The following is a 12,695-nucleotide window of genomic DNA, read 5'->3' as shown; positions in this document are numbered from 1 at the left end:
GTTCTGGTCTGATGTTAACACAGATTGATGACAGAATAAAAAATAGTAAAAGAAACGTTTTAGCAGGTTTTTCCTTCCTCATGGAACCAGATAAAACCAGCTTCAGTAGCAATAAGAACGTGCACGCACACACACACATCCTTTATTGTTGTATTAAATTTCAGAAAATAAAAATCCTTGGAGTGTGTTGACAGCTCTGTACAACTTACTTACAACTTATTTGTTTTGGATAAAACCAACAAGTGGTCACATTGTCATGATTCAAAACATCACGCAGTGCAAAGACCATTCATGTGCAAACTGGAGTATAGAGATGAAAAGATATCAAAGAGGAAAACGACGACTCCCGTTGCAGAGTAAAACAATCATGTTGCATCATTAAACAATTGACTCTGCAGTTAGAACTACTTTGGGTAGGAACGCCAACGCTGACATAACGTCAACATTTCCAGGCTCAGCACATATTTCAGTGAATTCTGAGAGAGTGCAGCTAGGACTTTAATCAGCGCCCAGACGAGCTAGCACTGGAGTTTCAGGTTGTTGTCCAGTTTAATAGCAGTCAGACTCTGGCACCTTGTAGCAGTAATAATAATGGCATGACCCAACTACTGTCATAAACATCATTGTTCTGGGAAGAGATGAAACTGTCATGTTCCTCCGGCTGGGGGTGTAATGGTATACATGGCCCAAGGTCCAGGTCTGCCTCCATTTGAGATTTAACTCTCCTAGTCCCAAAACCAACCCTACTCAAGTCTGAACTGTAAACGTGTCATAATGGACTCCAGACGCTCACCTCTCAGTAAACTAGGAACAAAATGAAAAATGCTTTAACTTGGTGCAAACCACAAATGAATGTTTTCTAAAGTGAAAATTTGAAATAAAAACATTTCACTAGGCGAGCGCCTGTGTGTGAAGACTCTTCTTCCTGGAGCTAGCTGCTGACTCACCTTTTCACTCAGGTAACATCTGACTAGGCACTCGCCTGTGCATGCGTCATGATACCAGAGACACCTGCACTGTGACACCGGGGTACATGTGCATGTACCATTACCCCCCCCTTCTGTAGTCCTGATGTACACATGCAGCGGGGGAAGGGAGGCAGCATATCTGACCATCATAAAAAGCAAAAATGGAACAATTGTTTTAAGTGCATCTGACATTTCTGTGTTGGGTTTTTTGCCTGAGAGGTAATTCCACTTAAATCAGTATTGCATCAACTCCACCCCCCCACCCCCCGATCGTAGCCTATTGTTCTGTGGAAAGATGCATCTGGTTCTCAGCTCACATTATAGTCCAGGTGTGGATTCTACTCACTAATGTGCCTACGGGCTCAGAGAACCCTGGTCTTGTGGAGCTCCCACGCTGTGTGACATCAGAAAACTCCTGAGATCATCCATGAAGAATTTCACCTGATCAATAAAAACAACACAAAGACTTCACACACCCACCACAGTACTACTGCTGTATAGAGAAGCTGTACACACTGCAGGTCAGACCGCTGCAGCGCCTAACTGCTGAGGTTATGGGGTGGGGGTGACAACTAAACCACTTTTGTACACCCGGAAAACAAATACAACAAATTCTCACAACCACTCAACTGAAATGGGGATCAATAATATCCAGGAACATCTGGGAAAAGTACAGCTGCCCTTGGTTGGCTTCTGGGAAAATGGATCAACGGGGGGGGTCAGATCCAGGCCATTTTACGTGAGATGGCCTGTTTGAAGCACTCGGGGTCCACGTTGGAGCCGGGCCGCAGAGTCTTCTCCAGGGTCACCAGCACGTTCTGGTGGCACTCTTTGATGTTGACCGGGTACTTGGCTCTCAGCAGCTCATAGGCAGCGATCAGCTTCATGTTCTGCTTCACCATCAGGTACTGGATGATGCACGTGGGCGCCAGAGAGAAACCGTCCCGACAGTGAACGAGGACGCGCTTCCTCTTCTCCGTGGAGGCATTAATGCACTCGTTGATGTCCTCAAAGCAGCAATCCTTGAGTGCTGAGCCATCACCCTGGGACTCCGGCACATCAGCAATATCCACTTTAAGGCGGGACCAGCTGTGCCGAACCCCTCTGGAGCAGGTGCAGGGTATGAGGCTCAGGGAGGGTCCCGGTTCTCCCGGCACGCTGCTCATGTCAATGATGCTGTCGATGTTGTTGCGGCACAGCGCACGCCCGTTGTACGCCGCGTTCAGATTGCCCACATAGATGTAATCCGTCACTTTAGAGATGACGGGTTCAGAGTACTGGAAGTGTTCAGGGCCGCTGGGTTTAGGATCTGGGGCATCAGGGGCCCTGGCTCCGGCCGGCCCAGTGGCAGCTCTTCTACTGTAGTTCCTCAGCTTCTTGGAGCCGGAGCGGGACGGAGTGGTCGATTCAGACTCAAAGCTGCTGTTCCAGGATGGAGAGAAGAGCGAGAAGCGGCTGGAGGTTTTACTCTTGTTGAGGATCTCCACCGGACTGGGCAGGCTGGAGCTGCAGTTACTCGTGGAAGCCGAGGCGCAGAACAGGGAGGCTCGCTCCAGAGACCCTGTGCTGCTGGCGGCTCCTGCACTGTGGGCCTGCTCCATCTGCACACACACACACACACACACACACACACACACACACACACACACACACACACACACACACACACACACACACACACACACACACACACACACACACACACACACAGGTTTTAGTGTTTCTATGTGCAGTGTGTTTATGCTAACTGAGCCGATGCTAAGCCTGGACAAGCATCAATCTAGTTAAAAAAAAAAGAACTGATATTTAGACAGTAAAGGAATCAATCTGTGTTGCAGGCTCCAAAAAGCTGCACAGTAACCCAGCAAGTCAGGCATGGGCCCAGATTGTGGTCCCATCAAACAGAACCAGAGCCTTTAGCAGCCTGGGTTCAGCTCCTCCTCCAGCTGGTGATGCTGGGACGAGATGAAGAAAACTCAGGCCAAGACTGAAGCTCTGCGCTGATGCGTTTAGTGCTGCTGAGGTGAAACAGTAACATGTGAGAGTCACAGAGCAGAGTGCTGCTGCTAGTCGAGGCCTCGGTTTTTAACTGGTACCTGGAGCTGGAGGGCATGTTGCCATCTTCACCACGCTGGGAGAGTTTAAATCCCAACCAGACTTTTGCTTTTCAGGTAACTGATGAAAACCATCTGCAAACTTTACACCAGATGAGATTATTTGGGGATTAAAACCTGTGTGATGTGTGTGAAACAGCTTCAGTCATCTAGACCAGGGGGATTCAATTACAGTCCGGAACGTCCGGCATGCAGCACATTTTCAGTGTTTTCTCTGATTCAACACACTTGACTCACCTGTGCAGCAGCTCATCAGACTCTGCAGAAACCTGCTGATTAAAGATAAAACTAAAACGTGGATACTGGATCTCTAGGCCCGGAATTGAATACCACTGATCTAAACAATAATAGTTGTTAATGTACCTGAGCCTTGAGATTGTTTTTCCACTCCTGCGTCTCCAGAGCCTTGAATCGGCCGCTGCTGTCAGATGAAACCGACACACACAGGGGCCGGTGGACTCTGGGAGGCAGCTGGGGCGTGAGGGCCACGGGGACCGGCCTCGCTTTAGGATTCTCAGTCCTACTCATGGTTAGATCTGGACAGGAACCTGAAAAAACACAAAGACAACCGTCTGTATGTGTGTGTATGTATGAGTGTGTGTGTGTGTGTGTGTGTATGTATGAGTGTGTGTGTGTGTATGAGTGTGTGTGTGTGTGTGTGTGTGTGTGTGTGTGTGTGTAAGTGTGTGTGTGTGTAAGTGTGTGTGTGTGTAAGTGTGTGTGTGTGTGTGTGTGTGTATGTATGAGTGTGTGTGTGTGTGTGTGTGTGTGTGTGTGTGTGTGTGTGTGTGTGTGTGTGTGTGTGTGTGTGTGTGTGTGTGTGTGTGTGTGTGTGTGTGTGTGTGTGTGTGTGTGTGTGTGTGTGTGTGTCCTACCAGCACATTCTAATCTGGTGATGGACTGAAGCAGCAGTGGTTGGGGAAGGTCAGGACGCGTTAAAGCTGCGGATGAGAGGTTCCTTCTCTCAGCCAGACTGATGCTCCTCAGACGTCAGCTTGAATCAGACATGGCTCTCTTCCCGATGCGTCCATCATGTTCAACAAACACTTTTCCACTCAGAAGTTCGGTCCTCTCGGTGTCCATGATCCGCCTCCAGCTCGGAGCGGCCCGTCATCTTCGGCAGGCCGAACAACCCTTCACTTCCATTGGACAAACATCTCTTCACCTGCTGGGGAGGCGAGCTCAGGCTGCTAGAAGCTGGGCGCTAGAGCTGAACTCCTGAATAACCGGGTCATGACAGCTGAGCTGGAACGTGTGTGGGTTAAAGCCCAAGCATGCACACATTACCCCGGACTGGCCTGGGAGTGGATGAGCCCCAGTGCCATTGACGGAACAGCTGGACGGATGCTGGAGCCCGAACGAGCTAACTGCTGCTAGCTAGCAACATACCCGCTGTGTTAATCCACATCACGGCGGATGCAATCCGCTGCGCCAAAGTCATCAGTTACAGCGGCGTTTGGGGTTTGTCCGCAGCCACACAGGCAAGAATAACACCCGTGTCTAGCTCAACAACGCGAACCCGAACAAGCAGGTCCAGTTTACAGCTTCACGACCTCCGTAACGTTCCACATGGCGCATGCGCAGTGCTCACGCCCCTTTCTTCATGGAAACAACGTCTCCTAGAGGCGGACTCCTGAAGTCACACTTTTGTTGTTGCTCCATGCAGGTGAAACTCGGTGAAACAGGAAAATCAATTCGTGGAGGTCACTAATCCGGCTTAAAAGGTGAAACTAACCTATGAGACAGACTCAATCATAGGCGTCATTTTAACCGGGGACGCCGGGGACATGTCCCCGGCAAAATTTGTGATTGGCAGCTGTGTCCCCCCCACTTTCAAAAACGCCTGCTGATGAGGATTTTTGTTTTACCAGCTCAGATCTTATCCAGGGGTCGGCAATCTGTTCCCATCAAAGAACCATTATTACCCGTTTCCCACGGTAATTTTGGACGGACCTTAAGAAGCAGGCAGGTCGCGCTAGAAAATTTCGTTTAAAAAGACATCATAAATGTTTTCCCCCGTCCTTTTTATTTATAAAATATGAAGTTAAAACTCACAATTTAATTTTCATTCATTTGTCATTAATATGTAGTCTACACCCGTGCGTTAAGTGGACCATCTTCCAGTAAACGCACAGCATCCAGTCCACCTCTCCAAATGCGTAAAATGTGCATCAGCCGCTAGTTAGGCGCGCGCGCACCATCAGCTGATCAGCCCAGACAAGAGCAGAGCGACTAGAGAAAGACTAGAGGATAATTGTGTCTGGATGTGGATGGAGATTACATTTTACAGCAGCCTGATCATCATTTAAATACGTAAACCATCACCTGTCTTCTAGTCCACGCTATCAGCATTATTTAATATTTTAATTGGTGTGTGTGTGTGTGTGTGTGTGTGTGTGTGTGTGTGTGTGTGTGTGTGTGTGTGTGTGTGTGTGTGTGTGTGTGTGTGTGTGTGTGTGTGTGTGTGAGTGAGTGAGTGAGTGAGTGAGTGAGTGAGTGAGTGAGTGAGTGAGTGTGTGTGTGTGTGTGTTTTCCACTTCAAACACTGGTCTAACCAACCAGACCAGCGTGTCCAGTAACACATTAATGTTACAATTAAACAGTTTCACTTCATGTAGGCTAGGAACGTTTCATCTGCCGTGGCCCGACCGCTTCTGTTCCACATAAACTTTGTGCGTGATCAAATGTCTCTACGCTTCATGCGGAAGACGGGAACAAGCGCTGTTCAGCCAAAGTTTCATAATTTCATAAAAAGAACATTTTCCAAGTGACACATCCCTCAGAGAGACCGGGTTTCCAGAACGCTTCAGTGGGAGGAAATCATCGCATGCGCGTGGTTCTGCACTGCGCTGCACTGCGAACCCCAGATCTTCATCTCACTGTCCACCGGGGGCGCTCCGAGCCGCGCTGAACACAGTGTCCAGTATAAAGAGCTCTGATGTTCTGATGGGAATATTTTACCTCCGCGTGTGCGTTAACGATTAAAATGTCAGCTCATCCATGTGCATAAGTGTGCGTGGGGGTAATTCTTTCAAACCAAGCAACATCCTTGAGTTCATCTGTCAAAATAAACAGTCAAATGGAAATATATGTAACCTGCCGTTTAACTGTTTTGCCTTCTTGTGAAGATTGTTGCAAAGAGAAACAATTAAACTTGATTAACCCCAGAGCCACGCAGAGAACCATGCAGTGCGCATGCGGGAAGATTCCTCCCACTAAAGCGAGTGTTTTCCAAACCCTGTCTCTCAGAGAGACTTGTCACTTAGAAAATGTTCCCTGATGATGAAACTTTGGCTGAATAGCGCTTGTTCCTGGCTCCAATGTGGCGACAAATCCAGGAGCCGTCTGAGGAGAAGCCCAGAATCTCACATCCTCTTCAGCTCATAAAGTGCCTATATGATTACGCACAAGCGTGACCGGTCAACCACCGCAGACCGGGTTGGACCTGTTCAGGTTTACGCAGACAATCTTTACATTTAGAATTGGCATACAGGTGTAAAATTAATGCAGTAAAATATAAAGCATTTTATTTAAATATCCATTTATTATTTTACAAGCACAGAGAGTTGCATCAGATGGATGGAAGAGCCGCATGCGGCTCCAGAGCCGCGGATTGCCGACCCCTGTGCTAGCCTACTTTATTGTCCCCAGCAATTTTTAAACCCCACTCAAGTGTATGGTTATTGTCCCCAGCAATTCTGAAAACAAACTGACGCCCTTGGACTCAATCCAGGCAAATCCAGCTGTTTCAGCTTTTATTTGTTAGAATTGTGATGAGTGTGGCTTATAGCTGATGAAAACCTCACATTCAGAATCAGAATCTCAGACAATTTGAATAATTGGATAAGGTTCAATATTCTAGACTCAAAACTCAGAAACAACAGCCATCTCCATAATTCCCTAAGATCATTCAAATATCTTAAAAGTTCTTTAAGGTGCTGTCAGTGAACCTAGCTGCTTCAGCCACAAGCTACTTTACATAAAAACTTCATACACTTAGGACAGCATATATTTTAAAGGTGCCGTATGTAATATTGTAGTGAGAATTTTACAGTGAGAAAATCCCAGAAGAGTCTAATGTTTCATTGCATTTGGAAGGAAGGTTATACTGAAATGTTTCATATCTGGCTGTCTGGATTGTCCGTTTTTCTCCTTTCAAAACAAAGGGGGGAGGGACGTAACTACTGTTTACCATCAGTGAGTGTGGGGGCGTCGTGTCCCCTGCAAGCTAATGCTGTAGCGCCGACAACTGTAATTTGACGACAGCCCCAGGGTTGTTTAAAGTGGTTGCAGTAGCCACATTTTAGCAAAGGATGCCATTTTTACTTCTACATTCTACATAATGCACCTTTAAAAACAATAACAAAAAAGAGCAAAGATGGACAATAAACACACTTTCTTCAACCAACCCTGCAGTTTTGCTCTGATTCCTCAGTCAGGTCTACAAATGGTCAAATTTGGCTTTTAACCATTTTAAGTTCTGCTTTTTTGTAAGCAGACAAGGTGGAAGTCTGCATTTAGTCCTTCTGCTGAGCTGAAATACAAACATTCTTCTACCACTTTATCTGAATCTGGTAGGAAATAACATGAAAAAAAATGTTTTTGAACTTTTTATTTTATCTACCAAAATAACAAAATGTTCCTTCACCTCGGCGCTGATTTGTTTTCTCACCATTCAGCCTATACATCAAAGATCTTGTTCTTGGATCAAACCTTTAAATTTGCAGGTGACTGCTGAGCCACAGCTTTCATGTTTACAGTCAGGTCCATCAACACAATGCTATCATTATTGGCTCTATACACCACTACAATGGATATCAAATGAAACAAACAAGATGTGCTTTAACTGAAGACCGTCAGCTTTTATTTGAGGGTATTTACATCCGAATCAGGTGAACGGTGTAGGAATTACAACAGTTTGCATATGTGCCTCCCACTTGTTAAGGGACCAAAAGTAATGGGACAGTTGGCTTCTCAGCTGTTCCATGGCCAGGTGTGTGTGATTCCCTTATTATCCCAATTACAATGAGCAGAGAAAAGGTCCAGAGTTCATTTCAAGTGTGCTATTTGCATTTGGTATCTGCTGCTGTCAACTGTTAAGATGAGATCCAAAGAGCTGTCACTGTCAGTGAAGCAAGCCATCATTAGGCTGAAAAAACAAAAGAAACCCATCAGAGAGATAGCAAAAGCATTAGGCGTGGCCATAACAACAGTTTGGAACATTCTCAAAAAGAAGGAACGCACCGGTGAGCTCAGCATCACCAAAAGACCTGGAAGACCACAGAAAACAACTGTGGTTGATGACCGAAGAATCCTTTCCCTTGTGAAGAAAACGCCCTTCACAACAGTTGGCTAGATCAAGAACACTCTCCAGGAGGTAGGTGTATCTGTGTCAAAGTCAACAATCAAGAGAAGACTCCACCAGAGGGTTCACCACAAGATGTAAACCATTGGTGAGCCCCAAAAACAGGAAGGCCAGATTAGAGTTTGCCAAACAACATCTAAAAAAGCCTTCACAGTTCTGGAACAACATCCTATGGACAGATGAGACCAAGACCAACTTGTACCAGAGTGATGGAAAGAGAAGAGTATGGAGACGGAAAGGAACTGCTCATGATCCTAACCATACCACCTCATCAGTGAAGCATGGTGCTGGAAGTGTCATGACGTGGGCATGTATGGCTGCCAGTGGAACTGGTTCTCCTGTATTTATTGACGATGTGACTGCTGACAAAAGCAGCACGATGGATTCTGAAGTGTTTCGGGCAATATTATCTGCTCATATTCAGCCAAATGCCTCAGAACTCACTGGACGGTGCTTCACAGTGCAGATGGACAATGACCCAAAGCATACTGCAAAAGCAACCAAAGAGTTTTTGAAGGGAAAGAAGTGGACTGTGTTGCGATGGTCAAGTCAATCACCTGACCTGAATCTGACTGAGCATGCATTTCACTTGCTGAAGACTAAACTGAAGGGAAAATGCCCCAGGAACAAGCAGGAACTGAAGACTGTTGCAGTAGAGGCCTGGCAGAGCATCACCAGGGATGAAACCCAACGTCTGGTGATGTCATGTGTTCCAGACTTCAGGCTGTAATTGACTGCAAAGGATTTGCAACCAAGTATTGAAACGTGTAAGTTTGATTTATGGTTCTTATTCTGTCCCATTACTTTTGGTCCCTTAACAAGTGGGAGGCACATATGCAAACTGTTGTAATTCCTACACCGTTCACCTGATTTGGATGTAAATACCCTGAAATAAAAGCTGGCAGTCTGCTGTTAAAGCACATCTTGTTCGTTTCATTGGATATCCATTGTGGTGGTGTATAGAGCCAAAAATGCTAGCATTGTGTCGATGTCTCAGTATTTATGGACCTGACTGTAGCTCTCCTACAACGTTCAGTAATTATCCTAATTGTGTGATAGTGTGAACATGTGGATGAAGGCTTTATATCCTGCTGTGTGTTTTATTTTCAGAGTCATTCTGATTGATCCTGATGATCAGCATGTTGTTCATCTGCAGAAACAAACAGAACAGAGGAGGAGCCTGCTGCAGTGTCACTGTCCATCAGATGGCAGGGTTGGCCTGTGCTGTTGTTTCTGTTCATAGAAACACGTCTGCAAACTCTGACTTATAAAGTGTGAACAGAAGGAAGTGGGTCAGAAAAGGCTCTAGCTTTGTGATATGCTAGAATTTCATGTTGAGGGGAAATTTCGAAGGAATGCGTGTATGATTAGCCTTCATAGAGCAGATCTGGAGAGCAGTTTGACCTACATTCAGAATGGGATCAGATGCATATTCTGCAAAACATGGTAAATGGTCTGTATTTGTATAGCGCCTTCTTAGGGTTCTACAACCCTCCAAGGCACTTCACTACACAGTCATTCACCTATTCACACACACATTCACACCCAGGTGGAGATGAGCTACGATGTAGCCACAGCTGCTCTGGGAACAGAGACAAGGCCGACCAAACACTGGCGCCACTGGTCTCTCCGACCACCACCACGTGGGTTATGTGTCTTGCCTAAGGAGCATCATCTGGTTGGACCTGCAACCTTCTGATTCCCGGACGACCCGCTCTACTTCCTGAGCTACTGCTGTTCCAAACTCAACCTGCTTTTCTTTTTTAGGGATGTGCATCTCATGGCATGTAGATAAATGACCTGCCTTCTAGAGTTTTATAACCCCCCAAGCTGCTTTACAACACAACAGCCATTCACACACTAACCATTATCAACTCCACAACATGTTGGGGCAGGCTTGAGTTATTTGTGGAGCCAAAACACCAACGTTGCATTTTTACCCAAGACAGGTGGCAGCAGAAGAGTCATGTTGTTGTTAGCCAATCAGAATAGGGTTGGCCAATAAATAGAAAATTTATCGTTATCGCAATTTCGGACTCTTATCGAGAAAATTTTTCTCGTGTCGATAAATTTGATAATAAAAACATGAAAAGATGTGCGTATGTTTGCAACGTTCATGTCCCTTTGAGAAGCTGAACCAGCTACATGTGACAGCTCCATCTAGTGGACAACTTTTGTTTCTGCACATCAGCTGCCTGTTATTGCAGGTGAGTGACTGTCTCGCATGAGACTGATCACTGAGGTCAGAAAATCGGATGAAATCGGTTTATAGTCGTTGATCCCAGCTGCTGGAAGGGACAGTTATAGAAAACAGTCTTTCAAATCCAGTTTTCAGCCAACAAAAGGTAATACTACTGTCGTCTCAGAGGAACGTTTCAGGAATAAAGACAACAGTCCTGAGTCGTGTTCAGAGAAATAGACTGGGCTGGTGACATGGATGGAGATGACTTTCTAGACCCTGATGTTCAAATGACCATCCAGGAGTCGTGTCAGAGGAAAACACCTGCTCTGGGTGACGTGCTGAGGGTTGCGATTGAACAAGGTTAAACTAACCTCTGTAATAGTTTATGTGATCGCACCTTCAAACTGCTGGTGAACGATTAAAGAAAAGGACAAAAGCAGTTTCAGACGAGCAAGGAAGGAAACAGGAAAACAACACGATCAGCTAGACAGCAGCGTTCACCCGTTGAAATGTTTCTTTAATAACTGCTGTGTTGTAAAGCACCTTGGGGGGTTCCAGGACTCTAGAAGGCACTACATAAAAACAGGACTTAAAGGTCTAAAGGAATCATCCACTTCTCACTCCTAGATCAGGCCCTCAGACAGAAGCCTGGTTGCTTGAGGGTTCTTCTCAGTATTTTAGCTGTTCCTAGAACAGCTTTCTTCTGGACAGAGTTCTCTGAGGTTGTCCCTGCATCTGCTGGAGCCACACTGGTTGGTCTAAACTACTGAGGCCTTGACTTTCTACAGTCCTCTTACAGGACTGGGCGTTTCTCCAGATTCTCATGTTCCTTTTTTCTGATGTTCCTGTCTTTTGGGATCTCGACATCCATCATCACTCCCGTGTTCTTCAGTTTGTTGCCTACTGTGATGTTCGGTTCGGTTGGTTAGTCCTCACCTGCTTATCAGGCTGGATCTGTAATTCTTCCCACTTTGATGTGTGACACAGATCTTCCTGTACACACCGGCAGGACTTCTGCCACTTCCTGGTCCTACCTGTGGAGCATGCTGTGCAGGGCTTTATCCCTGATGGTTCCACTTGCTCCTCCTCTTCTACGCTGGGTTCATGGTGCCTGAGATCCACTCAGCAGTTCATGACTGGGGGCTTTCTTAACTCACACAGAAGGTGTCAGAAGCTGATGATAATGCTAAGGATGAAGATGTTTATCTTCCTGGTTTTACTTTACCATTTTACCCATAACCATGCTGATGGCCACCTTATATCGGCTCACAAGTAGAACTCCAGTCAACCAATCAGCTGCTCTAAGCTGTAATGAACAGTGATCGATCTTTTGCATACAGGCACCACATCTGTGACGTGTTCACCCCGTCGTGTGCAGACTGCTGAGAACATTGAAGCTTATACTCTATGTGTATATATATATATATATATATATATATATATATATATATATATATATATACATGTATATATATATATACATGAATTTAACTTAATTAAAACAACTAAATGGTCCCATTCCTTGGCCTAGCACTCCTACTCATAGGGCAAAACAACATTATCATTAACATGTGTTTAGAGCATCTTGTAGCTAAGGTTCTGATGTTTTTTTAGAGGTGCAGCTTGACAACACTTATTGATATTTAGGGCAATTGGGTGACCCTCTGGCATAATGCATTAATTTTTTTTAAAGCCTATTTTTTTCTAATTAATTCATCTTAATAAACACATTAAATTCCCACCACTAATATTTTTTTATTCAAAAAACTAATTGTTCACAAGCAAGGAGCCCAGTTGGTACTGCATGGGACCTATACGGGATGGGGGACAGGCTTAGCAGGAAAAACATGTATTGTCTAAATTATTTCACGGTACAAGGTAAAACTATCACTTTTATGGATTTCTACAAAATCATAAATAAATGCCGAAAAGAGGAAAACTCCAAATTGTAGCTTTAAATTCTACTTTTTTCCACACAAAATTATAGATTTTTCAATCATGAACTGGGGGAGGAAATGTGTGCAGCTCTAAAACTACTTCATGGAGATTCTGACCCTGTGTCGGGC

The 12,695-nt window shown here is 45.3% G+C and overlaps 1 protein-coding gene across 1 annotated transcript; it reads right to left on the bottom strand.

Moving 5' to 3' along the window:
* Positions 1-1,475: 1,475 nt before the first annotated feature.
* On the bottom strand, positions 1,476-4,164 carry LOC107389484 (dual specificity protein phosphatase MPK-4). The gene is made up of 3 exons (XM_015965632.3): positions 3,958-4,164; positions 3,446-3,630; positions 1,476-2,569 (listed from the first exon to the last, which is right to left on the bottom strand). Exons 2-3 carry the CDS (start codon positions 3,608-3,610, stop codon positions 1,688-1,690), a joined length of 1,047 nt encoding a protein of 348 aa, XP_015821118.1. The 5' UTR covers positions 3,611-3,630; positions 3,958-4,164; the 3' UTR covers positions 1,476-1,687.
* Positions 4,165-12,695: the final 8,531 nt, after the last annotated feature.

The sequence above is a fragment of the Nothobranchius furzeri genome, chromosome 14, assembly GCF_043380555.1.
Source record: "Nothobranchius furzeri strain GRZ-AD chromosome 14, NfurGRZ-RIMD1, whole genome shotgun sequence".
Taxonomy (NCBI): Eukaryota; Metazoa; Chordata; class Actinopteri; order Cyprinodontiformes; family Nothobranchiidae; genus Nothobranchius; species Nothobranchius furzeri.
The sequence above is the reverse complement of the archived record's forward strand: the minus strand, read 5'-3'. Positions and strand labels throughout refer to the sequence as shown.